Genomic DNA, 27785 nt, shown 5'->3' on the forward strand with positions numbered 1-27785 from the left:
CTCCCTTTCTGTCAAACTAACTCCTCCGGCGTTCATTTCATCAACATCTCCATGTGCTCCGGGTTGCACACTCTCCTCTGTCGCTGCACATTAAGCGTGTGGCCCTGCTGTGTGACATGCTTGAGCAAAATATCACCCCTTTTTTCTGCCCTTATTTCGGTGGCTTTTTGTTGTCATGGAGCTCAGCGGTAATTGGCTTGCCGTCAGCCTGTCAGAGCCGTGCAGCCGGGCCTTGTGGGTAAATGAATGTCAGTGTCCGGCGCTGGAAACGAACAACCTCATCCCTCCTGGAGCTCGGGGCGCGAGGCGGCCTGTCGGAACTCATCTGTCCTCGGCTTAATCCCCCTCCCTCGGCCTCCTGCTCCACACAGGACCAGGACGAGGAGGAAGAGGGATGGGTGGAGAGGAAAATGAGGAGCATTTGCATCTAAATGGAATGTTTTCTTCCCTTCTTGCCTTCCTCTCTATTTCGGCTGTAATGACTTGGTTATGTGCAGATTGAGGCACGAGAGGAAATCCCTCTAGTAGCTTCAGTTTTGAACAGAAATCTGCATCTTACTCCTGTCTTTTTCTTGTTCTTTCCTATTTGACATTAAACTCTTAGACCCCTCATCCTTCCTGTGCTGGGAGGGAAGTGAGAAACCAGTCCTCCCTTTAGCCAGCGTTCATGTGAAACACCCTCACAGGAATTCTGTCACCTAAAGGCCCTGCAGAGCATCACAGCACCACAACACTATCTAGCTGCTTTTCCCCATGAGGGAGTGTCTCATGTCTAGTGGCCTCAGGTCACATTTAAACGTGCACACACACACACACACACACAGTTGAATGTTCTCATCACAGATCAGGTGTAAATCTCACACCATGATGCAAACATCCTGTTGACACTCCAGGGGAAGATGATTCCTGCATGGCCTTGTATTATTAATTCATGTCCAGTGTTACAGGTTCAGCAGGAGTTTGTCCGATCCTTGCGCAGTTTGTTGGGCCCCGGTGGGCCTGCCTTTGAGCCCACCTCCCTCACTCCTGACCTCCCCCAGCCTCTATGTCCAGGTCCCTGCTCCCATTAGGAGGCATAACATCACTGAATTATTTACCAGTGTTTGAATAATTCAAGGTGAAAACGCTCATTGACTGCAGGAGAAAATGTGCCAATCTGGTGTCTTGAGTATCAGTCTAGACTTTCTTAATGAGGAATGGGACTAAATTGTGTATTCTCATAAAAAAAAAAACTACATAATATCCATGCACATCGTCATTATGAGCCTTTATTAACACTTTTACATGATGAGAATATTCATCGGGACCAGATATGTGGGGATGTAAGTGAATAATCTAATTTTTCCTTGAGTGGATGACAAGAAAACAAATCAAGCACTAACATTTATCATTTATTTTCACCTGTCAAACACCAATAGAAGTCCACCTAAGTATCCTATTGCTCATACCAACTTTAAAGCTGCTATAATAAATATTTTTAAATCAACGGTGTCATGTCTGAAGAGATCGCCATGACTAAACGACAAAAAAATCATCCACAGCCCTCCTCAACTTTATGGAATGTCTGAGCATCTTTCAGCTTGTTTTGGTTGTCGGGCCTGCAGCTCTAATGTTTGGGGTCTAACCAGCAGTGTTTTCTGTGACCTCTGAAAACTACCAGCCTAGCACCAAACAGAGAAACAAGATGAGCTGCTGAGGAGTTCATGAAGGGAAAAGCAGAGCTGTAATACATAAAATGTTCACTTTATAATCAGACTGAAAATGTAACGCTAATGCTGCTTTATACTTGCTGGATGTGTAAATATGGACGTGTTATTTAACAGGTGGTAATAAGACACTGTTTGCAGTTTGCTGTGCTGCTCCCAAGTGGCCAAAAATTAAATGATATCCTGATCCTTGGTACGTACAGGAGAATTACAGCTTCAGGCACTGCAATAACTTTATGATAAACTGGGCCAAAAATGTTCCCAAGATGACCTTTAATCATTTCTGTTCTATCTGTTAAAACTACCATCTAGCATTTTAAAATTTTGAAAAACAGACATTTTGTTTGACTTGATGATGATCAGCTTAGTCGTCGCTGTCGTCTTCCTCATCTGGGTCACGGCTTTCGTCGCTGTCCTCCGTGATGTAGCTGTCAGGGTTGTCCTGGTCGTCGGCGAACTCATCATCGTCCTCGGTGTTCACCCTCCCTGACAGGACGTCCTCGATCCAGTCCTCCAGCTCCTCGGCGGTGGGCAGGTCCTCATCGTTGGACATGTCCAGCCAAACGCTGTCGGCCTGGAACGGACAGCAACACGAAGGTCAGGGTCTGCAAACCCTTCATTCGTGTGTTTTCTGAGGTTTTAACCCTTACTTACATCTGTGACGTTGACCACACCGATCTGGGGTCTGAACAGGTCCAACTTGAAGGTTTTTTCCCAGTAGGTGGTCAGCTAGAGAGGCAAGACAAACCGGGTTCACTTCAGAGATGCTTTTTTTACATTTGAAAGACATGTAGTTGGTGGTGAAATACTGGATCATGTTGGAGACAGACTGGTGTTAAACAGGGCTGCACAGTGGATCGGTGGTTAGCACCCACGATTCGCATCCCAGACCCAGGGATGCGAATCTGGGATCTTTCTACATGGAGTTTGCATGTTTTCTGAGGGTACTCTGGCTTCCACAAACATACTGAGGTTAATAGGTGATTCTAAATTGTCCGTAGGTGTGAATACGAGTGTGATTGTTTGTCTCTATGTGCAGTCCTCTGATAGACTGGTGATCTGTCCAGAGTGTCCCCTGTCTTCACCCTAAGTCAGCTGGAATAGACTCCAGCCCCCCGCGACCCTAATGAGGATTAAGCGGTGTGTAGATGATGGATGGATGGATGGATGAGGTTAGACAAATGAATCTAATGCTGAGTCAGAACCAGAGGGAAGTCATCAGGATCAATCCAGACGATGCTGAGCTCTGGGTTGTTGGTGTTGTCTCGGGCCACGTCTTTGAGGATCTCCAGGAACTCGTAGCCATCTGGGGATGATGGAACAGAACAGAGATACTGAAGCGCCCTTCTGGTGCTAAAGAAAGATCAATAACAGACAAATTCCAACCTAGAATACAACCACAGACCTGGATCTTCTTCCTCAGCAAAGGCAACAATATGTATTCCATCCATATCGTCCTCCTATTGATAGAAAAGAGTTGATTTACAGCCTGAGTGCAACACTGGGTGTCTGGTTAAAGCTGCTTAGATAAGACAAAAATAAACCCTCACCCATGTCTCAAACATATTCTCAGCCCTGAGCTTCCTCAAAGTAGCCCTGTAAAGAGCTCACAGTCATGAAAAATGACTAAATGTTTTAACAATACTTACAGATATCAGTCAAACCAACCTTCTGTGTTGGGTGACAAACTCCACAATGTCCATCTCTGACAGAGGTCGACCAGGCAGGATGGCCGGTTCCTCCATGAACGGCTCGTAGAAATTGACCTCGTTCATCTTGAGGGAGAGATGTTTGGCTACCTGAACACAAAAACGCAGCAAGGTAGAATGTGATTGTGATGTAATTATGAGGTTTAGTTTTTGAGTGGACTAAAGGTATTTAAACAAATAGAGGTGTTTTTTAGAAATGGATTTTTATATGTTACACATCATTCCCATACGACTGTAACAGCAGGAGCCAACTGATGGTCATGTTATAAAGCTCTGTTTCGTCCTCTGTGTCCGCTTTTTCATGCAACCTCAAGAAATTACCAGTGTTGTCATCTGTCTATCAATGACCAGGATGGATGATAACAGGCCTCCTGAGCTTATTAGAAGATGGAGACGGTCCCTACTGACCTGTATGGAATGATGGATATTGGGCTAATAACATCCAAATTAGATGAGGCAATTTATGGTAAATATGAAGCTACCATTAGCTTAGCTTAGCATAAAACAACCCCCTCTATAGCTCGTCAGTTATCATATCACAATCTGACTAAACGTCAGGAAGGTAACTGTTCTCAGTCGGGAAATGATCCCAAACAAACTCATTTTTACAAGCTTATTTTATAATTTAGCAAGCAATGTGTAACATGTAAAATAGTGAGCTTTAGAGATGCTAGTAGGTGTATTTTGTCCCCTTTGACCACATTTGATCAAAGCCTTTGTGTTATGTTAAGCTAAGCAGGTACTGGTTGTTAATGTACCTAAGTATAAAATATCAACAGTTTAAGCTGTGTTTTCATTTATTTTCAGATGAATTTGAAGTAAACTTCACAAAAAAAATAAGGCTTTGGAGCAAATAAATTAAGCCGTGCAGTGTCAGCTATGTTACACATTAGTGTAATAAAGACAGCAGAAGAAGACAGAAACGAAACCAGTGGCTGACCAACTGTTAAAAAATGTGAAATAGAAAAGAATGAGGAATTGTTTAGGAATTACCTTAAATTGGGAAAGATGCTTCCCCCTCTCGTTATGCTCATTTACCTTATTAACTCTTTCTTAAATAAAAAGTCAAAAAACATTATTTTTTCTTCATCATGTTTTTCTTTTCAATTAAAGTAGTACCACTATTACTGACACTGAGTTAACAAGCAGTGTGTGGGTGAGTGTAAGGATTTAAAACTATTTTTATCAGCATGTAACTGACAACTCCTAAATCTGTACACTGTAAATGGTGAGTTCTTATTTTTTGTTGTTTGTTAAGACTTACGGATTTATCAAATGTAGCAAAAAACTTGATGTAAGGTTGGAACCGCTCCGAAGCCTCCTGAAAAGCTTTGAAGTCTGAGAGAACAGGAGAGACAGACAGACACTGATGAGAAACTCAAGAGAAAATGACAGAAAAAGTAAAGCGTTGAAGTACAACATTCACATTCTGGTCACACTCCCAGCTGAATCTATGGAGTGTGATGAGAAAAGTAAGCAGTGAAACCTCCTCTCTTCATTCAATCTCCCATCATGATTCTACTATCTTCATCCAAGTAACAAAGTCTCCCTTAATACAGTTTTCTACGCTTGTAACATGCTCCTGGCTCCGCTACCAACAAGGTCACCACCAAGGACCGACCTATCTCTGGACAGAAATAGGCTTCATAATGAAAATCCGTGCCTCTGTCATATCAGACCAGATAGCATCTTCCCCGCCTCACTTTTTCTCCCTTTTTTGAGAGGAACTATAATTGCAGTTTGACCTATTAGACAGAGAGCTAGAAGCTATTTAAAGGCTCTCCTGAGAACAAGTGAGAGTACCACAGTCTGGAATCAGGTTTCCCTTTAACAGCCAGTTAGGCTGCATGCTGATGTAGCTCCATTAGCCTTTAGATCCCATCAGCATCTGGGGAACAGTCGGAGGTTTCAGGAGACAGTGTTGGTGTGTTTTCACCTCACATGCTGCCTGTCTTTGGAAATTCAAATGTTCGTTTATATAGAGACACTGGCTCATGAGTTTTGTGTTGAACTAACATGAATCCTCTCCTTTGAAGTAGCCAATGAGGCGGATGTCCTCCTCCATCCTCTCGAAGGCTCGTATCTCCATGGCGTTATTGATCATCTCTACAGGGTCCTCCAGCACCTGGTGGTGAAATAATACAGGTAGAAGATCATCAATAAAAACAGTCTACAATCAGAAAAGCTCCAGCTAGATGCCAGTTAGCAGTGATGGAGACAGACAACTTTTGTACAGGTGGCAAAAACCTAATATTATTTTGCATTGCATTGTATTGCAAATCACTCATGCAGGCTTGACTGCCATATAAATGTACACCAGGAGGATTGTTAGTGTGAGGAGGCTGTGTCCACTCTTTGGCTCCACCCCTGCCAGTTAGTATAGCTTAGCATAACGACCAGGGACAGAGGGAAACAGCTAGCTTGTCCAGTAGTGATAAAATCCACATTCTGGAGTTCACCGTTAGCAAATTTGCAAAGTGTTAGCAAAGTGTCAAAAATGATCCTTTGTAGACTATTTGTTGTCACACGTGGAAGAGTGAGCTTTGTTTTACTATGACATACAATATTTAACTGGTACAATTCTAGACGGAAAGAATCCAGAAACCGGAGCTGAAGAAAACTGTGTAGTTGAACTTAGGTGTATCTTTTCTTAGTGCTGTTTCCCTCGGCCTTCATTCTTTATGCTACACTAAGCTAACCAAGCATTGGCTAAAGCCTCAGGCCTTGATTGCACAGACATGTAGCATCCTGGTGTTAAAAGTGAAGTCTTAAACCTTCACTCTTTTGAACAGCCAGCAGGGGGAGACTCCTCTGGTTGCAAAAAGAAGCTTGATTGTATAGAATTCTTTGAGAAAATGATCCTACTTCTCCCTAGATTTGTTACCTCAGTAAACATTTACCTAATAAGTTTATGGTCTCACTCACTAGTTTCAAGTCTCCTTCAATATAGCATGATGCTCATTTTATAACTTACAGTCCCTTTTTTAATTAAATAGATGGTAAAGCAGAATATGTTTGATGCAGGGCTACAATTAGGTGGCTACTTCTATCTCTTATATACAGTCAGTGTGTGGGAGTATTATCCATCTTCCCCAAGGAGAGGATTTCCAAAATCTCAAAGGATATCTTTAAATTCAATTTAGGCTTTCATAAGTGATGACTTCAGTAGAAAATGACAAGAAAGTTACTCCTGCTGAATCTGTTGTTTGAGGGTTTCTTCTCTTTATGTTTGACATGACTTCCACTTTAAAAAGGAGCAGATCTTTCCACTCACATCCAACAGGAACTCCACCAGCGTGTCAGATGAGAGCTCCCCATCAAACTCAATGACACGATCATCCTTGAAGACGTACAAGCTGCCAACCTCTTCCAGACCTGGTGAGACAGCAGGAGTGTTGTCTGTTACTGCTAGAAGGCCAGTTTGAGGCTAATTTGGTGAACATTAGCAAAGTCATTGTTGTCATAAAGTAGTTACTGGCAACAGGTGTCTATAAAGAGGAAGTCAGTATTGTGGCGCAACAAGAAAACATATGATATTCAATGTACCCAATAGATGTGATACCAAGGTCATACCCAGTTTTTTGGCTACTTTGGAATCCTTCTGGGAATCCACCATTCCAAAACCGATGTCTTTGTCCTCCAGGACTTGAGCTGTCAGCTGGATGTTCACAAAAACAAACAAAAGATCAGAGCGTTCACCAAAAACAGAGTAATATGAACATTTTACACCTGTTGTTAATGCACTGTATGGATTATCAGTATTAAAGAACTGTTTTTTTCAGGACTTCTTCTGGTTTGGCAACACTGAAAATATACATTAATTCTGACTTGTTTTCCCTGTATAAGCCTTAAGATCACATAGTTCTGTGAGGTATGCTTGCTAATTGTTTCTGTGGCTAAAACACCACACAACGTAGTTTAACCTTGTTCCTGACAGTCCCTAAAGTACACGTTTACATCACTGCTACAAGTTAAACCACTAGATGTTCATGAAAGTCCTTAAAGCCACACTTTGATTTGAATTTGCTGTTTCAAAAGACTGAAATCTTCTTGAACTCGCTCTTCATTCACTGATTCAACCTTGAAAACATCTCCCTGTATCAAAGTTACACATTTAGAAGTGTTTTCCGTTATAATACCCGCTTCCTGCTCCAAATCTATGAATTCTCCACCCACATGTCCTCCAGTCGCTGCAGCCCAAGCACACCATCTCCCCTATGACTCTGCTCAAACACTATGAAACCATTCCACGCTACACAATGGAAAGTGGTCGAATAATTTACCCATATACAAGACCAGAAGTTGATTCCGGAAAAGAATAATGAATCAGAGTCCATCCCTTCAAGCTCATTGGATTGGTTACTCTGGTTTGTTACGTACAAAACCATGGGGGTCATTGGTGCTACCTGCTCATTACACACATATGGACATGTGATTAGTGTAGAAAAACTTAGTAGAGCTTGTGATTAAAGCAGTAAAACTCTCTGTTCTACACTTTGCATTTAGTGTGGCACTTTTCTGTTGTGTATTTGAGCCAGCATCCACAGCTGCTGCTGTCTTCGTCAATACATCTTTTCATTACCAAGGTGTGTGTGTGCTCAGGGCCCCCTGTGGAGTTTTCTTGTTAGAGGGAAGATGTGAGTCAGGACTGCTTGCCTTTCAGCTCGCGGTTGTTGAGGAAGGACAACAGATTTAGAAAACCACTGTGGAGGAGGTTTACAGTCTGTGTTTCTGCTTTGGAGCAGAGCAGGAAACATGACAGAAATACAAAAAGGTTGCCTGGAAAATCCAGACTGACTTTATTTATGTATTAATATAAATATCTCCTAACATGGAGATAGGAGATTACATAGAGATTCAGTTTGGATTTTCCAAGCTAACAAAACGGAGAAGTGAAGATGTAGCTAACTCTACAGCTTCACTTCTAAGTTTTAAGAGAAACTATAGTGTACTGACAAAGTGGCTCTCGGGCTTTTTCATGACAATTCTGTTTTTTTCCCACCAAATATTCTGGACAACATCACAAATGACACATTGGTATAAATATTTCACAATTTACCATTTCAAATTACAGCCAAACCTCGGTTATTTCCAGACACACACGCCCTCTCTTCGTAGTATTTGGACCCATTTCACTCATTTTTAAGGTCAACTGAAGAACAACATTTCAACCAGACATTAGCTACACACTCAGACATCATTTCTTTGTTCAGTCACATCTTTAGGAATGTCACTTTAGTGTCAAATAAAAGGCTATGACACAACAACAAAGCTCCAATTTCAAACGGCCAGCGGTTCTAAGCTAAACTGAGGAGATGGTACACCAGTAACAGCTAAGTTCAGCTGCAGATCTAGTTGGCAGTTGGGTGTTTAGACAAAAATTTTGTGCATAGAATAAGCCCAAATTGTGCTATATGTGGTTGTATACAGTGTGCATCCAGAAACTGGTAGATTACAGTGTGCATTCATCCTTAGTTTAAAAGTGAAAGTGCTTTTCTCAAACTCAAGAAAGAGAAAGAAGTGATGTGAAAGTACGTCTACTTATTTCTAGTTCACAGGCAGATAGTAAAGAGTTTTGGGAGCATGCTATAATTAAGAGGATGACCTAGAAACAATCCCTGGATACATGTGAACCACAGAGGAGTGCACATAATGGGGTTAAAATCACCGCTTGCCAGTTAAAAGCGCTCACAGGTGTAATGTATACCCAAAGCTATCACGCAGTAAAACAGCAGTACTTCTGCTGATGGTTGAACAGGAAGTCTTTACATCAGGGAGTCGTAGGAAGAATGAGATATTCGCTCTATTTCCAACCCGGCAGATCACCGACTGTACAGTGACTTGTTATGACAAGCTGGTACAGCAGAATGTAGCCCGCAGGGATTTGAGCTGCAGCTTATTGAGACATTTTGATGTTATCCGTGACAGAAGACATATCAGGGCACCGTATGTCACAACAGATATATGTCATCTGTGGGTTCCTGCTCTGATCAGTAGTGACAACTTCTTGGCAGGTTTCAGGTATTTGTATACCTGCAGAAGTCAGCAGCAACGTCACTGGAACATTAATGTTTAGTAGAGATGTAAAATGTGTAAAAAGTCAGGTTTTTAGAAAGTTTTTCAACTTTTAAGTGGATGGATTGAAGCCCTTTTTTAAATAACTCACTCATACTTATATTTTTAGATTTAATGCCCATTAAAAAGTCTCTTAGAATATAGAAGATCACCAGATTTTAGAGGAAACTAGACCTGCACTTTCTCACATCACTCACTTTCTGTGTCTGAGACTTTTGCAAATCCCTCAGTTCTGTAATGGAGAAAGAAAACCAACTCCGATCTTCATGCCCTGAGGTTTTCTGTGCCTTTACTCTCCCCTCTTCCCACCCCTTGGGACCCCTCTTTCTCACCTCCAGCACCAGCTCCGTCATCTGGAACCGCTTCTGCAGGCCCTTGTTGGCCGGTAGAGGTTCATGGTAGAACAGACACAGCAGGTCGTACCTCTTCAGAGCCTTCTTGTAGTTGCGCTCGTTGATGTCCAGCACTCTGTCCTTCCCGTCAAAATTGGGGAACTCGAGACCTTCCTCGGCACTGCAGAGGAAAACCAGGCGAAGGCACAGGCCGGACAGAAGAGAGAGCCAGATCTGCAGCATTGTTGTTCAGCACAGTAGAGGTGTTTGCAAAGGAATCAGAGAACCTCTCCACGCTAAACTCAATGAGATATGCACTGGAGCTCAAATTCATCCACAGATTTGATCGCTGTTACTTCACCGACACATATGAAAGGTTGTATCTAATTGTTCATCACTGTTTCCACTCTCTCTGCTTCTTTCCTTTGATCGCTCTCCACTTTTCTGTCTCCTCCTCTCTCTGTCATTTAGTCTTAGTGCCCAAATCTCAGGAGGGTCTCTTCCCTCCTCCTACTCTCTTCCTGACTGAGGAAAAACTCATTGTATGGATCACATTTAAAAGAGATGGTCATTCATGAGGTTTTTCATTCATGCCCTTGAAATAAAATTAGAAATGAGACAAGAGAAGCTGTGGGGATTCCATCAGCAATTATTAATATGAAGAAATAAAATGATACAAAGCTGTATTAGACGTTTAAAAACTACGTCTCATGCTATGAAATTACAGGTTAATCAGAATGTGGATGTAATCGTGTGAAGATTTGAGTGGAATGTCCCTTTAATAATGCTTTGACCTTGTTTTCTAAGCGTTACGGTAACTCCGATAAATTTGGCTGTGCGCATTACCGTAATGAGAGCATTCAGGCAGAAGTAACAGAGCCCAGATCACCTCTTTGTTTCTCCCTCAGACAAAACTGGAGGATCGGTGGAAAATGGAGCGCTGGTGGCTGTGGAGCTTTTTAATACTGAGTCAAGTTTGTGACTTGAGTGCGGCTGGAGCTTCAGGTAATATAGTTTTAAAGAAATGCAGCTTTTGAAGGAGTTTAAATGTAATAGTGAGACTTTTCCGCGTATAGTTTTGCTGCGGCTCCTTGAGAAAACTTTTGAAATAAGTCATTGAGGAGCTAGCTAGCGACCCAGGAGCTAACTCCACTGAGCTAATTAATAGGTTTTGGTGAATTGTGGTGAAACAGAAAGGATGACAACAGCTTATGCATTTATTAAGGTGGTCATATTCACCAGGGCTGAGCAAGGCAGTGCATCCCGTAACATCTAACTGCTAATTAACGCTTACCAATGGATCGGTGCTGTTTAAGATCAGCTCATTTCTCCGTTAACCTTTGACCGTTAGCGGTTAGCGTCCAGCTGTTGGAGGAGTTAGTTCATCAGCCACTGGTCATTTCAGGTCACACAGACCTCTCTCTCTCTGGCCAAGAGCCCCATCAATCTGTAATCACAGCGTCCATCACTTCCAACTTACTGGGTATAGTGACTCCAACACAAAGACAGACACTAGATAGCCCCCAGCTCTGCAAATTTGTCAGGATTTTACACAATTGCAGTATGACTATGACCTACAACGTTGCATAATCCTGCTCTCTCACTAACTGCAGCTTCACAGTCCACCAGCTTTATTTACTTTTCAGAGCTGCTTCTGCCAACTCTAAAATACTTCAGACATTAGCAAATGTTCTGTTGTTGGCTGCAAGAGTGAACACAACAGTCTTCATGCAGTTCCATCAACAAAAACCTGAAGATCCATTGTGTTCATGGGTCATTTTCACCAAAAGCTCCACACCTGACCGTCTTCAGTTTGACTGATTTGTGGTGGTGAATGTTAATTTAGTTGACTGCAAAATCTGGGATCATTGACTTTGTCTCTTTTTTTTTTTTTTTGTAAATTCTGTTTGTTTTTACATTTTTGTTTTACAACACAAGACAAATGTTCCAGCTTTGTGCTGCATGTCTTGTATCTGTGAGGTCTGAAGCTCAGCCTTGAGGCAGTGATGGTTCTCTGCATCAGTGTCTTGGATCGTGCTGATTTTGCCCTGCTGGCTTGGTGACTTCAGAATTCTTATTATTATTATTAGATTTTTGAATTCAGATGTGACAGAAAGATCTTTTTGACTTGTGTTCAGTCAAATTAATCAGACAGATTTGGCACTTTAACCCTTTGATGCACAGTGTGGGTCAGGAGATACCCATTTTCCATGATTGGATTTGGGACACTTTTGACTCATGTTGTGCACCCAAGGGTTAATGAAAACTAGACTGAGAAATGAAGAAGTTGAGCGTTTTGCTTTTTTCTCCAGATCTGCAGCTATGTGCAGTTTTAAAATGCAGCTCAACACTTCTAGTAAATATCCATTCAAACTCAGTACTTGAAGTGAGGTTAAGTTGGGTGGAGCTGTTTGCTCCACACATCCAAACCTTTTTGTGAAGGTTAGCAAACTGTTAAAACGGCTGTTTAAAGTGTTTTGTCTTTATTAACATTGCCATTAACGTCAGTATTGTGACTCGTGATTGAAATGAGATAACACGAGTATCTCCTGTGACACAGTTTGCCTTGTGTTGTGTTGTTGCAGGCAAGCAGTGGAAGAAAATAAGAGAGAAGATTTCTGATGCCGTTAAAGGGTATATTCCATGCAACCCTGTCAACTGTAGCTGCCATATAAGGTGGGTTTCTGCTGTAATAATTACATAATGATCTTTACTTGCAGGGCAATTTTCAAATCCAATGCTACAGTGTGCTTATGTATGTAAATAAAGACAGAAAAACACAATTTGGTGTGTGTACAAAAACCAGTATAGTGCTGGAAAGGTAATATTTCAAAGAATGCATTCAATCAGGGACATAAAAGAGTTGTCTGACTCAGCCAACCTGATTTCCTTGGACAAAATGCTAGTCAGGGGATTAAAAAATAACATGAATCTAATCACTTCCCCCTTCATTTCTGTCGCAGTGTCCTACAACATGACTTACAGCCCTTTAAAGGAGGAATCTCTGAGAATTTCATGGCTGCTACAGTCAAGAGAGGCGTGGGCACTCACTACCAGATCATTGGACAGAAGCTGTACAGAGAGAACAGCTGTATGTTCCCTGCTCGGTAAGGAGTAAAAATGATGCAAGGTTCTTGCTGAAATTGAATCTGAGCATTAAATGCATATCTGAAGCTACAGGTTTGAATCAGTATCCTGTTTTCAGGTGCAGCGGGGTGGAGCATTTCATACTGGATGTGATTGACAGATTACCGGACTTGGAGATGGTAGTAAACGTCAGGGATTACCCCCAAGTCCCAAGCTGGGTTCAGCCAACCCTCCCAGTCTTCTCTTTCAGCAAGGTCAGAATACGGGGACTCACGAACACACACAAATGTTTATGAAATGCATGAGCTGTTTGTGACATGTCAGGGTTTGTTTTAAGTAGACCTCAGACTATCAGGACATCATGTACCCTGCATGGACGTTCTGGGAGGGTGGACCTGCTGTGTGGCCCATTTACCCCACTGGACTGGGGAGATGGGATCTGATGAGAGACGACCTTAAAAAGTAAGACTGAGCGCTTCAGAGATGCAAGGAAGCATTAAAAGGAATATGTTCGTCCTTTCATTAACCCTCCTGTTGTCCTCATTTACGAGCACCACAAAAAAATTGTTTCCTTGTCTGAAAAAAAATTCAAAAATTCAGCAAAAAAAAAAGTTACCCAAATTTCTGAAAATTTGCAGAACCTTCAGAAAGAAAATTCCAATAATTCCTTAAAAGTTACCCTTAAAAATTTTAGATATAAATAAAAAATATTTGGCAAGAAAATTCTTGTATTTCCAAAAAAATTAGTAGAAATCTTCCCTAAAAAAAATCCTAAAAATATCTAAAGTGATTACATATATATCAGTAAAATTTCTCATATTTTCTTTAAGAACATTCACAAAAAAATCAACCAAAATCCAGCGAATTTCGCTGGATTTTGGTAGATTTTTTTTTTTGTGAATGTGCTTAAAGAAACATTTTTAACATTTCTTTTTTTTCACCAAAAAAATGTTCAAAAACTTCCCAAAAATGTTGAAAATGTGAACATCAGAAGTTTCACTGTGGAAATACATTTTTTTCCCCACATTTTCAAACTTTAAAACAGGACGACACGAGGGTTAAAACAAGACCTGTGTGTTAATTATTGCTGAAATTACAAACCAGCCAGCTCATTAGTATTTTCTGTCCTTTTAAAGGTGATGTTATTATTAATTGATGCATAAATGGTAATAAAATGAATTAAATAAACGTTTTCAGCGAAGATTTATTGGTTTCCGTATAATTTTATGTGTGATTTAATTGGTTTCTTTTGTTTCATCTCCTTATGAAAATAATCCAAAACATTTTTTGCTAGGTACAGTTTTGTATTTTACTCGATTTTTATGTCATCATTTGTGGAGCATTTAGATGAAATGATGTCTTGTTTTATCCCTGTGATGTGTTGTTAGGTCTGCAGGCCAGTGGCCCTGGAAGAAGAAGGAGTCTAAAGGATTCTTCAGAGGCTCCAGGTCGGTCTGTTAACATTGTGGATTCAGAAAGTATTCAGACCTCCTAGCGTGTTTTCTTCACATTTAATTTAGTTGCGGCCTTGTTGAGCAGTCATTTAAATTCATCTTTTCTCTCATCAGTCTGCACTTGACACTCCAGAGTGACAAAACGAAAATAGAATGTGTTTTTTTTTTTTTCTATTTTATTTAAAAGGAAATCCTGAAATATGACCCCGACAAAAATCTTCCGACATTTTATTCAGCATTTCGATGAAACATGTCTGTCAGGGATTACAATCTTGAATCTTCTCTGCAGACTCCAGCTCTGTGAGGCTGGGTGGAAACTGTCAGTGAACAGGAGAATTTGAAATGCAGCATGTGTTCTGCCCCCCCCCAAGTAGAGTCAGAAAAACTCACGCAAAAGTTACTTTGAACTTAGAGCGACTCAAAGTGATACATTTGAGAGTAACGGTTTCATTACAGTGAGAGAATGGACATCTCCTTGAAGGACCCTAATACTACAACTCTAAATGATCTGCAGAATCATTTCCTAATCTCTGCTCTGTTCTCTAGAACCAGTCCAGAGCGCGACCCTCTGATCCTTCTGTCCAGAGAAGCTCCAGAGCTGGTGGATGCAGAATACACCAAGAACCAGGCCTGGAAGTCTGAGAAGGTCAGTCATAGTGACATCACATGACACCACGTCCACATACATTTGGGTTAACAACAACTTATTTTGTGTTAATGACAAAGCAGTAGTGTTTGCTCACATGCATTCAATATTTCAAATTCATTCCAACTCACTATCTGTGTTTGCTGTCTAAGCTGTCTTTTGGCAATGTTATGGTGCCATTTTTTTTTACCTTTCAGACACCGTAAAGTAGTCATATTCTAGTGATACCCTGGTATTAGTAATCACTCAATAGTTCCTAAGTATTTTTTTCAATCCTGAGACAAAAAGAAAAGGCAATCTGAAAATCATTCTGCGCTGTTTGCTTACCAGCCTGTATTTTTCTTTCTGGTTAGGATACACTTGGGAGACCCCCAGCCAAAGAAATCCCCCTGATCGATCACTGCAAATACAAGTAATCATCAAGCTCTGTTTTCTGGCATCATCCCCGCCGCGCCTTATTTTGATATGAATCTACAATACGAAGCAGCTCAAGATAGTGTGTAACTACTCAGACTCCTCTTCTTTCTCGCCAACTTTTGCAGGTATTTATTTAACTTCAGGGGAGTGGCAGCAAGCTTTCGCCTCAAACATCTCTTCCTCTGTGGTTCCTTGGTGTTCCATGTCGGGGATGAATGGCAGGAGTTCTTTTACCCTCAGCTCAGGCCTTGGGTTCACTACATACCTGTAAAGCAGGATCTCTCTGATGTCAGGTACCTCAGCTTGTGTTGTCTCTTCCCAGATAGTGTCCTCAGATGTGACAATAATCCTTCGTATTCCTCCTGCTCCCTATTGTCCTTGATTCAATGATTAATTAGAACTGAGGTTAAGTAGCTTACAGTTATACTTTTTAGCTTTCGTTATATACCCCAGGAACTTTCAGGTTTAATTTACACACAGATATATTATTTATTTTTGTTCTAAAACACTTTGTTTCAATTTCAATTCTGTCTATTTTGGACCCGAAACTAAGTTCTGTGAAGTATTTTAGCTTAATTTTGACAATTTCATCTGTTTAAAGCCTTTTTAATTGCTCAGTATCTTCAGAAATACAACTCCCACCATCCCAGTATTGCTTTCAGCAGATCCAAAGGATTAAATGTTTCCCGCTGAGCCTCGACTTTTAAAGACACAAAATTTTAAAATTAGTTCATCTTTAGCCACAGTACCCCACTGGCTTAAAAATGTTGCTCTGTCTTCCGTTTTTAAGGGACATTAATCACAAATTTGCCCACTGTTGGAGCCGTTTGATCATGATTTGAATCTGCTGTAAACATCTGTATCTGTGTCTGCACCAGAATTCTTGATTGTGGAAGTTATGTTTTAGCTGATATTGAGTCCTTCAAAATTTTATTAAATAATTTTACAGAATTTAGTTTTGGGTTCAGTAAGTAAACGCTGAATAAAAAGAGAGACAGAGTAGCTACCTATTTCCTGAGTACAGTCTCACAGGCTGATCTGCACGCTAAACGGTGCGTCTTCACATGTTGTGTGTCCTCAGGGAGCTGCTCCAATTTGTCAAAGAGAACGATGACATCGCACTGGAGATCGCCACGAGGTAACAAATGATACGTTCTGATTGGATTTTGGAAACGCACTGAAGCAGCCGTTTTATTGCTTAAACCTTGTTCCAGCAGCGCGTGACTTCTCTGTTCCTCTTCCTCTCCACAGGGGTAAGGAATTCATCCTAAACCACTTACGAATGCAAGATGTGTCCTGCTACTGGGAGAGACTCCTATCCGAGTTCAGCCAGCTTCTCACCTACAAGCCCCAAAGAAGGAACAGCTACAAACAGATCATCCACAGACCCGCTAAAACGGAGCTATAAGACGGGGACTGTGGGGGACCAGGGCAGCTGTAGTGAAGGGAAACTTCAGATCCTGAATGTAAATGTTAGTTTAACTTAAATAATACAAGGCCTCAAGTTTTAAGACAAGTTTTGTTTATTTCCGTGGAGCACATGCGTCTTCACAGGACTAACACTGAGAGGGCACCAAGTTTAGCGTACGGCCGGAGGAGTGGTTATCTGTGGAAGCGGCCGTTTCCTATTTTACATTTTGCTTCCGGATATGAGCCCTAGAAAATGAAAGGTCTCATATTGTGCCCCTTTTCAGCAAATTAATCAAAGCCTTACATTTCTCTACACTGTGTTTTTCAGTTCAAGAAAGTGCAAACATGGTTCATTTCACTCTGTCTAAGCCGTGGTTTTAGGGCTGTTCTCAACGTTCAGTTTTTCTCAGAAAAGCACTGAGCTGCAGTTGTTCCGGCCCTCTTCAGGAAAAACATGCTGAATGATGGCTGAAACTGTCACAGAGCACTTGGGTTGAATTCTTCCTGGCTTGTAAATCTTGTGGGCAGAAGTTCACGTCTTCATAGCTATTTTGCACCTCCTAGTTTATAACAACAACAAAACACAGGGATTCTCACCATATGGGACCTTTAAAGTTGGTGGCGTGCCCTTTGTGTGGATCAGTAAAAATATTCTCCCAAGGAATCTTCATTTCATTCATTCAAATGCAATCTGCCCCAGTCCAAGTATTATCAAAGTAGTGGCCATAACTCACAGGATATTTAATGATAGGTACATAGAATATGTGATGCTTAAGGATCAGAACTACTGTTGTGACAGATATTATAAGCTGGAAGTTGCATTCAGCTGTGTCACTTTTGCATTTCTCGATGGGGTTTGATATTTTTTCATGGTTCCAAGTAGTTTCCTTTCATACCATGAGCAGTAAGGCAAACGTAGAGTTCATTGAAGACATGGCTTACTACACTGCCCTCTCCTGGACGACTGGAGAAAGTCCAGCAAACGTTTAACCAGGTTTGATTGCAACAAATCTGCATTTGTATGTGACCTGCCCATCAGTGTCATTGCTTGAAATAAAAGAAAATGAAATTTCCTTTCACACAGAGTGCCAACAGTAAGCAATAATGTTCAGAGTAACACATTGTTTTACTCATTTGTCTGAAGTTTCCAAGAAACACACTTGTTAGTGGACTTTACCTCTTCAAAGGAATCAGTCTTGATATTCATAGATGACAGATGGTAGAATTGTAACAGGGTCATGTTGAATATGTTGTAGTATTCACATTGTACTATCAGTAGTTTCTTACAAATGTTATTTTTTTCTACTACTGTTGCAAACTGTGGCCCATTAGTGTACTGATTTGACCAAAAAGCTGTGATCATTCAGGTTGTTGTCATAGCTTATGCAGCATTTTTTTTTTATCCAAATAAACTTGTTACAAACATTCTAAAGCAGTATTTGTCAGTGTTTTGTTTTATTGTATGTTTTTTTCATGTGACCATAGGCAGATTTGGAACTATTACTCGTAATCTGTAGAGTGTCTGATGTAATAATTTGAGGCAGTTTTTAGTATTTAGTCAAACTACAGCAATAATGTAAAGTTAACCGTATTCAGTCCTCCAGCGACAGGTGGCGCTGTTGTAACTGAAACTGCGCAGCCGCACTTCCTGTCTGAGGTGAAAGGTCGAGCCACTGGTAGAGACTTGTTAAAAAAAAAAGTCAGTGGTGAGAAAACGCAAAACAGAAGGACAAATGTCAAAAACAGAAGTGCAGACATGACTTAGTATTGACTGGGACATCGCTGCTTCCTAAAACAAACGGTTCATTGTTGAGGAATTTCCTGCCGGCTGCTGGTAAACTGCTTTTTATCTATGATATGACAGATGCTAACAGCATGCTAATTGCTAACATTGAGGTTCCCATTATCGGACGGTATATATGTTTATACGTGAAGTCATATAAACAGACGAGTAGTTTACTATCAGCTAACCTTCGTATTGCGTTTTCTGAACAGTGTTAATGTAAAGTGGTTTGGTATTTTATTTCGGATAAAGCGTTTCGATGTTAGCCTAGCTAACTGCACCCACAAAGGTTGAGCTCACAGTTGTAAGCATTAGACTGATTAGCAGAAGTCAACAAGCTCAATGCAGCTGTGCAAGAAAAACACTCAACGTCCATACACGGATGGTTTTATTCCCATCTGAGTGGACCATTTTCTGCATGTCATTCCCCTGGTCTCTTTAAAGTATTGTCTGTGACGCTTAACTGCAACATGTCAAACACAGGTTTGAATTGTCTCAAATAAACTCTAAAATAGTAAGCTAATTTTATTATGACATGCATCTAAAATAAACAGTTGTTCTCATTAAGAAGCAACGAGCAGCAAAATGAGATGACGTTGTTGCTTTTCATACATTTTTGCAACAACACAAGAAAGCTATTAGCAGTCTAGCGGTCATTGAGTGACCAGTCTTGATTCTTGGAGAAAAATGTGTGGGGATACAGTGAGGGTTTGTATTTACATCTCTGGCACATCCTGCTCAAATGGTCCCCAATAATACTGAAAGTTCAGTGCAGAGACACCATGAAGAAATGACGACAGCATGAATTTTAATAACCGTTGTATGTTAGTTCAAACATGCTGCATAATATTTATCTATAAAGTTGCAGCTTTTGTGATTTAGTCATTGCATTGTTTTAAATTGCAGTTTTCATTTACAGTTAATTAATTGTTCAGCCCAAGTGCCCAGTGTGTTTTGATCTGGCTGCAGCATTTAACAGCTGCTGAACGAGACAGGCTGTGCTGCCCTGCCAGCATTTTGTCTGCCTCAAGGCTATTTGTTTTGAGGATGGAGCTTAACTCCAGGCAGTGAGTGCAACATCTCAACCCATGACCATGTGTTTCCTCCTCCCTACTGCAGCCCAACGCCAGCTGAAGCGTGATGCAGCCAGAGCAGAACAGAACAAGCTTTGCCCTGCAGAGTCGACAGGCAGATTCAGCCCCCCGGGGCATCCTGAGCACTGGCCTGCTGCGGGGTCTCACCCAGAGCATCAGGCCTCCTTTCTTCTGCTTCCTGCTCCCCAGGGTCCATGCAGCTGATGTGGCTGCTGCCCAGCCTGCACAGATGCTCTCCTCCTCCTCCACCAGCCCTGCTCCTGTACCCGCTCCGTCTCCCAGCAGCCTGCCAAGCAACATTGGCAAGCCAGAATTCCCAGACACGGGATGGGAACGCATCAAGGACCTCTTTGACAGAGAGTTAGTGTTCCTCAGTTTGTTGGTTTTCTTTTATCATCTTTAAAAAGCTTAAAATGGAAAGCAATAGTGTGTCTTTGTGCTCTTTCTGCATCTATCGGGTTGTTTGTAACCAGTGTGATGTCAAATCTAGAGTGGAACCATTGGTTGAATAACTGACAAGTTGATCAATAGATCTTATTTTGGTCATCAAAAATGCCAAACATTGTCTAGTTCCACCTTCTCACTTGTAATGAGCAGCTGCTTTTCTATGTCTAATGCTCTACAAAGCTCACTGACTCCTCTTGCGTCATCCAGAAAGTCCTAAATGTGATTGTAGGGCCACATGTTATGCCTCAGGAACTTGTGATTGGCCAATTCCACTGCTCTTTATATTTGACTGACTACATAATGAATCACTGCATCATAAAGATGACTAGCACATTGAAATGACTGTTAATTACAGCCTGCGTCATTTATAGTCCTGTGAGCCGGGTAACAATAAATGAGACTTTGCTTGTTCTCAACTGCAAGAGCTCTTTGAGGGACTCATCTTTTTAGTAAATCATACAAACAGAAATTGAAGACTAAAAATCAGTGCAGCGATTTCTTTTCTTTCATCTATTTTGCACTCCCTAATAACACAAGCTGAGAAAGTGTAAGGCACAGTCTTTGAGTGCATTGGACATGACAACTTCATGTAATTGTGTAATAATATTCAAGGATGGGAATTTATTTAATCTGCAATAGCTTAAATACAATAGAATGCTTCTACTGTGACATATCCTTAGATGTAGTAGCATGTCTGTTTAAAGACGTCAAATACATGCAGTGCCTTGGTTCTCAAATGGAATGTGCTTCTCTCCCTGTAGCACAACGCGGAAATACCCAGAGGAGTTGGTCAGTGTGATAAACAGCGGTGTTCTTGGTGCCCTTGTAGGCCTTTTCTATGGGGGCCTGCCAGCGGCTCGTCACGCCAGGCAGAGGTATATCCAAATCAGCCAGGGAGAAATGTACACGAATCGTGTGGAAGCGGTGGTAAGTGAAATCTGTATCCGAGTGTTGATGTGCCTGTGAAGACTTTAGAATGATTTATTGAACAAAGATGGAAAGTTAAATGCTAAGTTGACCATTTAGCTTTAAATTTTCGATACAGTACCCATGAAATAGTGTTGCAATTTGTTGCAAATGATTTATCCACAACATTAGCCCTAAGTTACAGCATATGTCGATATAGCATTTTATGCTGTCACGGCACTGCAAGCACTTCACTGAATCATCCAAAAATATGCTCCCACACTGCCAAGCTTTGTTTGTATGACAGTATCTTGAGAACATTTCATCATTCCAGCTGCCATTATATGGTAGATGTGATTGGTTCCCGAAAAATGAGTGACGCTGATGTCACCAGAGCGCGTACCAAAATGGCAGAGTGCGCTGAAAAAAAGATGCTGATTGTCGTGCATTTTTTCTCTGATCCTGTCTTTAAAATTAGAAAAACAAATGATTGTGCGGACACTCATGCTAATACTGGAATATGCAGAAAAACAATAGAATTACTGTTTAAATCTAAAGTTACAGTGACACTTAAATAGCCCCATACTTATGAAATAACATTTAAAATGTGGTATTCATCCGTTGCACCCTTTAGCTTTTTTATACTGCCTTTTTGTATGCTTGTGTGTTTTGTTTGTTTGCATGACTTGAGTTGGTGGATAATGAGAATCAGCAATGGGGTTTAATCAAGCTGTCTAATTCAATTTCACGGTACGTTGTGTCTATCAGCGCTCAGCACATAACGCAGCCATCCGGGGTTTTGTGAGATATGGATGGAGGTGGAGCTGGAGAGTTGCTGTCATCGTCACCTTGTTCAAGTAAGCAAAAAGGTGGAGAATGCGAGTAGGTTTGTAATAGAGTAGTTTTTGTCACACATGTAAGGAAGTCATGCTTTATGTGGAGAAGCCCTTATAAAGGAGAGGTTTTGCTGCTTTTCAGAGTTGGAAAAATGTTAAGAACAAGCTGACACAGTGTGTGATGTGTAGTATACAATAGCAGTGAGTGCAGCTCTGTAAAATATGACTTAAATGTCAAGTGCTTCAAATTTGTATCCATCCTTTCCATCGAGTATCACATGAAAAGAAGCCTGGTCAGTATGGGGAGCACATTCTCTTTCAGATGAAGCCAAGTTTAGCTTGTTCGGACTAGACCCGGTATATTTATGTGAACCATGTCAGGACTGCCACAGTGAATGCACTGTCCTAAAAGCATGAAGGTGGAGTGACAATAAGGGACTCCATGAGTGCTAAAGGTGCAGGACAGATGACATCATGAATGCTGTGGATGTGTCAAAATACTGGCTGACACACTTCCAGATTCATACAAAGGTTTGTGAAGAATAAGAATAAGAAGTGACAACTATGACCTGCCCAGGTGTGTTTTGTTGATTTGAAGCCAATTAAACACATTTGGAGTATTTTAATAAAGTAAGGCAGACAACGCAACCTCTCTAGCAAAAACGAGCTAAAAGAAATTTCTGAAAAAAGGCATAACATCTCTAGAAATTAGTTGAACATGAGTGTCCTTCATACTGAGGATGATTTAGCCTTTTCATCAACGATATAGTTGGACTTAGAAAGTCCAAAAACTAAGACGAATCTGAGTAAGAAAAGGTTAACTGACTTTTGTTGAATTCCTACTGTGGGGCCTGTATTTTTAACATAATGAATCTAATCTGTTAGTACTTAGTTTTACTTCAGAGTAAATACCCTACTGTTCAGCTTCTAAATAGCACAGTTAAAGGTGGTGAATTTCATACGAGTTTTACATTGAAGCCATATTGCACAAGGGTGTACTCAGTTCTGTTGTATACTCTATGAAGAATGTTCTGAGAAGTTGTTCATCTGATTGGAATGCTGTTAAGAGCTGTGCAGCAACATTTGGATGTTTATTTGCTTTTTATTTCCACTCCACATCTTGTTAAACATGTTGTTTCATACGCGTCTCTTTCTCCTCTCTAGTTCTGTCAGCACAGGACTGTCTGTGTACCGAGACAAAGACGCCGTCAGCAACTATGTTGTTGCTGGAGGTGAGATATTTGGGTCTGATCATACTTTTTCATCAACTGAGACGGGGAAAATTGACTGAATTTGACTTCATTGACCTGATTTCATTTGTATCATACACACATACTGCATTTGCACAATTCACTTATGTTACTACTGTGTGCTGAATGCCTGCAGTTTTATATATACTTTGTTGTCTTGTATTGGAAACGTGTCTGTCTGCTTTCTGATATGTCACAGTGACAGTCGTTCAGCTCCTGAAATGTTCATTGTTCATGAGAAAATGTCTGGTTCTGGCAGACAGGACCTTTTTGTCAAATTGTTTGAACACATACAGCACGTATTCCAGCACACTGACCTCTGACTGATGATGAAACTGTGTGTGTGTGAGCAGCTGTCACTGTCGGCCTGTACAGACTGAACCTGGGACTGAGAGGGCTGGTGGCAGGGACCATCATCGGAGCAGTCCTGGGGTAAGGTTGTCTTCTGCCTCCATCAGCATCCGTTGACTTCCAGCGATCACCCCAACAGCTCATGTCAGCTTTTTACAGCTCATCTCGTCCAACATTTTCAGTTAGCTCCATTGTCACACACTGCTGTGTATTTGTTTCTACAGACATTCGATCATGTTTGTGTGCGTGTCCACACTGATGCTAGTGCGCTTGAGAGCAGTGAGCACTCTGGCAGCCAGCTGTGCCCCTCCCAGCAACCCTCTGTCGCCCAGCTGAACCCCTACCCACCCCCACCCCACTTCCAAGTCTGTTCACGGTGCCAGAGGGACTCATGTGCGCCGCAGAGGGCCGTGTTTTGGGCAGTAGAGCAAGGAGGCAGGCCAAGGCAGCAGCTGCCCCTCTCCATTTATACCATCACTGTTATTCCAGCCTCTCATCTCCATCTACCACACTCTGATCTGGACTGGTTGGTGCTTCACTTTGTCTTAGCGCTCTTTCCTCAGTTCAGTCTTTGCACTTTTTACCTGTTTGTCTGACACCATTCAGCTGAGTGCACAGAGCTATAAGCAGATTGTACAGTGGAAACTGGGTGTGGTGTGTTTGATGGTGCAACAGGATGGAGGCGCTGGTTTGGATTGTGATCACCGTGTCCCCATATTGGCTGGTCTGTTCTCCTATTGGCTCTCCACTGGCAGCGTCTCCTCCTCTCACTTTGTGGCTGAGTGGTCAGCCACCTGGAGCGTTTGATGTGTGCAAACAGCTCCGGCCCCGGCTCTGCCAGGTGCAGTTGAGGCAGAGAGGGGGTGAAATGAAAGCAGGCAGATAATCGCAAAGCACATCACGCTCCAGATCTTGCCCCAGAATCATCCCCTTAACTGGGCGTGTAGAAGACATGTGACTGGAAGGTGGGGTGGATTTTAAGAGGCGTTGTGGTGAGACTTTGTCGGAGACTGCTGAGAGGAAAATGGACTTGATAACTGCTGGGACAGGTTTCGCTTTGACAGAGCTGACATGTGGCACTTAGCTGTGTTACACAACAGATTATGTAACAACAGAAACTGTTTAAGGAATATATTACACTGCTGATGTTTACAATGCTCAGTTGGTGTCTTTTTATGCGATATTTTTGTCAAGAACTTGGTTTGATCTGTAATGTAAATAGCAACAATCGAAGCAACATTGTAGTGGCAACTCAGACTCCGGAGGGCGACAGGAACAGAAGCCCGTCAAGCCACCTTCTGCTTTATCTGTAACAGTGTTTACTCTGAAAAACAACTACAAATATTGTGAATGCACTATGAATGCAGTATTTATAATTATAGAAACTGACTCCTTCATAGGATTCCTGTTGGTGGTTTGGTCATCGGCTTGCAGTCTCTGACTGGAGAAACTGTCCGAGAAAGGAGGAGGAGAGAACACAGAGAACTCTATGAACTCAAGCTCGCAGAATGGCAAGTTTTTTTTTTTCCCAAAGATTTTATTACCTCATGACTTTCTTTGTTGGATCGTTCAAGAAGCCTGAAAATAAATTGAAAGTCCCTTGTTGTTCTAATGTGTCTCTGTTAACCCGTTACTCTCCTCCTTTCCAATGTGTAGGACGGCCCGTCTGCAGCTGACAGATGAGTTGATTGATAATCTGAATGTTAGCTCTCAGGCAGAGGAAACCAATAAGGACATGCAGAGGATCCAGGAGCTGCTCAGTTTACCACAGAATGAGGACGTGAGCAAGAACTGAAACAGCAGTTTAGAGAGGCTGCCGTACTGCCTGATATCTGTTGGGCGTTGAAGGTGAGACTTCATGGAGATGTGAGGATAAATCAATCCTGTCTTTCCTGGGACTCTACACATCTTCTGAATGGAAACTGATTCACATGAGGATTTCAAGACACTGCTGAACATCACCTACTAGAGTCACTTTAGCCAGCCGCTCATGAAGATGTGAAATGAGCTGCAGGAATGTGACATGTCTTCCAAGTGTCGTTTCCTATAAGGTGTGTTCCACAAAGATCATGCTGGTACTGCGATAATAAAGTTTAATTTAACTGTGAAAATAAAACAAATTGGACTTAATGTGGTGCTCATATCAGTAGTGGTCCAGTCTTATGAGGATTATGCCTTGTGTTTTTATCATCTGTGCATGTTGTCTGTGGTTTACTTTTGTTTGCCTCCTGGGCTTTTCACAGCAACTAGGTCAAACATAGCCTTGGCCCCTGGTGTAAACAAGATGTGACACAGCAACAGCTGGGGCCCAAGATGCAGCTGTGGCTGCTGATGTGCAGATGGACAGTCAATAGATTGACCAGTTTGTGTTCAGGAGTGCCAGGATTCCTCTGAGATGATAACTTCAGGTAACATCACACACTCCAAAGCCGTTACAGAAACTATTTTTGATAAACCGCTACACGTTTTACATTTCTGTGCTACCCCAGGCTGTCACTGAAAGTCTGCTATAGAGTCTGATTTTGCCTTTAACTTTTTGTGGCTGTGTCCCAGCATTTTCGAGTTATGAAAATAGATTTACGTTCTGGGCTATTTGGATTGGGGCAGGTTTCCCATGCAATGGTCTGATTTCAGCTCTTTTTGTTTTTTGTTTTTGTTTCAATGGCCGTTAATTAGTTAAATTGTCACTACCACCAGCTGGGCTGAATGTGTACTGGTCGCATCCCAACATGACCAATACAGCACTTATGCATTCATACTGTGCAATTTTTAAGCACCTTTTGAGATGGAAGAACAGACGAGCATTGGCAGCAAATTCAGTTTGTAAAAATTCTTGTAATATGTAAAAATATCTTTGTGTGTGTGGGGGGGGGGATACTATCTTCTGAATTCTGTTGTCATCTTGTGAAACGGCTTATAGTGGGAGACTATTGCAGAGCCCCTAAAATGAAATTGAAAAACAACAAGCTGGGAATAAATGTTTATATGGTCTCTTAGCTCCCTCTACTGATGACTTTATGTAACTGAAATGTTTCCCTCATTAATTGACAGGTTTGTTGCTTGTAGATGTGGCAGTTAATTTTAATAACTTTATCTGACATGAGAATACACCTCTAACAGGCATAATACAGTATTCATAGCTACTCAGAGCTTATGTTTCCATGTTATGTATTGACTCTCACCTTTTCCAAGCATTTTTGAAAAGGTTTTCAAATGGCAAATGATTAACAATTTAAAAATCTTTTTTTTTTTAATCAGTCGTAGATTTTTAGTCGTGAACCAGTTTCACAGAGCTATCGTGTGTTTTATCGGTGAGGAAAGACGGCTATGGCTTTGAACAAAAATAGCATCAGGATTTGAGGACTTTGGACTCTTGGCACTGATTTCAGCTTTTGCAACTACATTTACTAGAGGTTTCAAATTCCAGAAATGCTGGGACATCATGCTGTAGTTTTGACAGCACACATTTAGTACATTATGTTAACCAAGCCACTGTTAATGACTCATGTTTGTTCTTTATCTATCCATGTTATTTACATCGGCTGTTTGTACTTTGCCATGTTATGTCTTACCAGTTTTCAAATGAAAAGACTCAAATTCTTCATGTCATTGTATCAGTAGAAGGCTGAGCTAAATCAAAGGCCTATAAAAAGGTACTTGCTTCCCCTTGTGAGTTTTGCCCTTTCATGGCTTTTCAACATTCAGTTGTGGTCAATGTAATTTGGCTTTTTTGACAAGGATTTATTTTTTGAATATGGCTTTTTTGAGTAATTCAAACTATTAAAGTTAAAATAGGTGATTGCATAAAGATTTATTCCTTTCAAGTCAGCATTGAGTAGATGTTCTTTTAGCCACAATTACAGCTATCTGCAGTGCACATCTGGACACTGAAGTTTTATCCTGTTCTTCTTTTCAACGTGTCAGATTGCACAGAGATTATGAGTGAACAGCTCTTTTCAAGTCCAGCAACAAATTCCTAATTGGATTGAGGACTGGACTCTGAATGACCTCTCCAGAACATTCACCTTGTTGTCTTTATATATGTACTGGTCTCACTAAACGTTTGCGTGTTCAGCTATCCAGTGCGTGTAAACAGCTGGCGAGGAGAACAACGAAAAGGAGGAATGCCGACCCATCTTCATTTTCTCCTCTCCTTTTATTCCACACACGTTGTGTAAAACATGAAGCTGTAAAACTAGACAGAAATAAAAACACATTTTAGCTAATGTCTGTCTGAATCATATTCGAATCCATATTCAACAAAGACATTGTTTTACTTTTG

General features: G+C 41.2%; 3 protein-coding genes across 4 annotated transcripts; 2 read left to right on the forward strand and 1 right to left on the reverse strand.

The window, feature by feature from the left end:
* Positions 1 to 1252: 1252 nt before the first annotated feature.
* LOC110952230 (calsequestrin-2-like) lies at positions 1253 to 10301 on the reverse strand. Its single transcript, XM_022195683.2, has 11 exons — positions 9823 to 10301; positions 6989 to 7073; positions 6690 to 6790; positions 5432 to 5540; positions 4680 to 4753; positions 3375 to 3505; positions 3257 to 3302; positions 3112 to 3166; positions 2912 to 3012; positions 2361 to 2435; positions 1253 to 2280 (listed from the first exon to the last, which is right to left on the reverse strand). Exons 1-11 carry the CDS (start codon positions 10063 to 10065, stop codon positions 2071 to 2073), a joined length of 1230 nt encoding a protein of 409 aa, XP_022051375.1. The 5' UTR covers positions 10066 to 10301; the 3' UTR covers positions 1253 to 2070.
* A 391-nt stretch (positions 10302 to 10692) lies between these two features.
* On the forward strand, positions 10693 to 18268 carry poglut1 (protein O-glucosyltransferase 1). Its single transcript, XM_022195684.2, has 11 exons — positions 10693 to 10827; positions 12408 to 12498; positions 12786 to 12929; positions 13028 to 13163; positions 13250 to 13371; positions 14298 to 14357; positions 14910 to 15009; positions 15363 to 15421; positions 15552 to 15719; positions 16508 to 16564; positions 16678 to 18268. The coding sequence occupies exons 1-11, from the start codon at positions 10755 to 10757 to the stop codon at positions 16832 to 16834; spliced, it is 1167 nt and encodes a 388-aa protein (XP_022051376.1). The 5' UTR covers positions 10693 to 10754; the 3' UTR covers positions 16835 to 18268.
* A 215-nt stretch (positions 18269 to 18483) lies between these two features.
* On the forward strand, positions 18484 to 27729 carry timmdc1 (translocase of inner mitochondrial membrane domain containing 1). Of its 2 annotated transcripts, XR_007939415.1 has the most exons (9): positions 18484 to 18670; positions 19739 to 20073; positions 20922 to 21087; positions 21835 to 21923; positions 23067 to 23134; positions 23506 to 23584; positions 24904 to 25014; positions 25160 to 25554; positions 25747 to 27729. XR_007939415.1 is itself a non-coding variant. In XM_051943170.1 (8 exons), the coding sequence occupies exons 2-8, from the start codon at positions 19760 to 19762 to the stop codon at positions 25296 to 25298; spliced, it is 966 nt and encodes a 321-aa protein (XP_051799130.1). In that variant the 5' UTR covers positions 18484 to 18670; positions 19739 to 19759; the 3' UTR covers positions 25299 to 27176. The 2 variants fall into 2 exon arrangements, 1 of the variants encoding a protein (XP_051799130.1); XM_051943170.1 differs by having other exon boundaries at positions 25160 to 27176.
* The last annotated feature ends 56 nt before the right edge of the window (positions 27730 to 27785 follow it).

This window comes from Acanthochromis polyacanthus, chromosome 22 (genome assembly GCF_021347895.1).
Source record: "Acanthochromis polyacanthus isolate Apoly-LR-REF ecotype Palm Island chromosome 22, KAUST_Apoly_ChrSc, whole genome shotgun sequence".
Taxonomy (NCBI): Eukaryota; Metazoa; Chordata; class Actinopteri; family Pomacentridae; genus Acanthochromis; species Acanthochromis polyacanthus.

Bases quoted from the DNA above. Each gene is read 5' to 3' on its own strand.
- LOC110952230 (XM_022195683.2), bottom strand. From the start codon at position 10,065: ATGCTGCAGATCTGGCTCTCTCTTCTGTCCGGCCTGTGCCTTCGCCTG. The intron at 7,074-9,822 runs GTGAGAAAGAGG...GTGAACATCCAG, and splicing joins TGACGGAGCTGGTGCTGGAG to CTGACAGCTCAAGTCCTGGA. The intron at 3,303-3,374 runs GTTGGTTTGACT...AGCTCTTTACAG, and splicing joins TTTGTCACCCAACACAGAAG to GGCTACTTTGAGGAAGCTCA.
- poglut1 (XM_022195684.2), top strand. From the start codon at position 10,755: ATGGAGCGCTGGTGGCTGTGGAGCTTTTTAATACTGAGTCAAGTTTGT. The intron at 13,164-13,249 runs GTCAGAATACGG...TGTTTTAAGTAG, and splicing joins CAGTCTTCTCTTTCAGCAAG to ACCTCAGACTATCAGGACAT. The intron at 14,358-14,909 runs GTCGGTCTGTTA...TCTGTTCTCTAG, and splicing joins GGATTCTTCAGAGGCTCCAG to AACCAGTCCAGAGCGCGACC.
- timmdc1 (XM_051943170.1), top strand. From the start codon at position 19,760: ATGCAGCCAGAGCAGAACAGAACAAGCTTTGCCCTGCAGAGTCGACAG. The intron at 23,135-23,505 runs GTGAGATATTTG...GTGTGTGAGCAG, and splicing joins CAACTATGTTGTTGCTGGAG to CTGTCACTGTCGGCCTGTAC. The intron at 23,585-24,903 runs GTAAGGTTGTCT...ACTCCTTCATAG, and splicing joins ATCATCGGAGCAGTCCTGGG to GATTCCTGTTGGTGGTTTGG.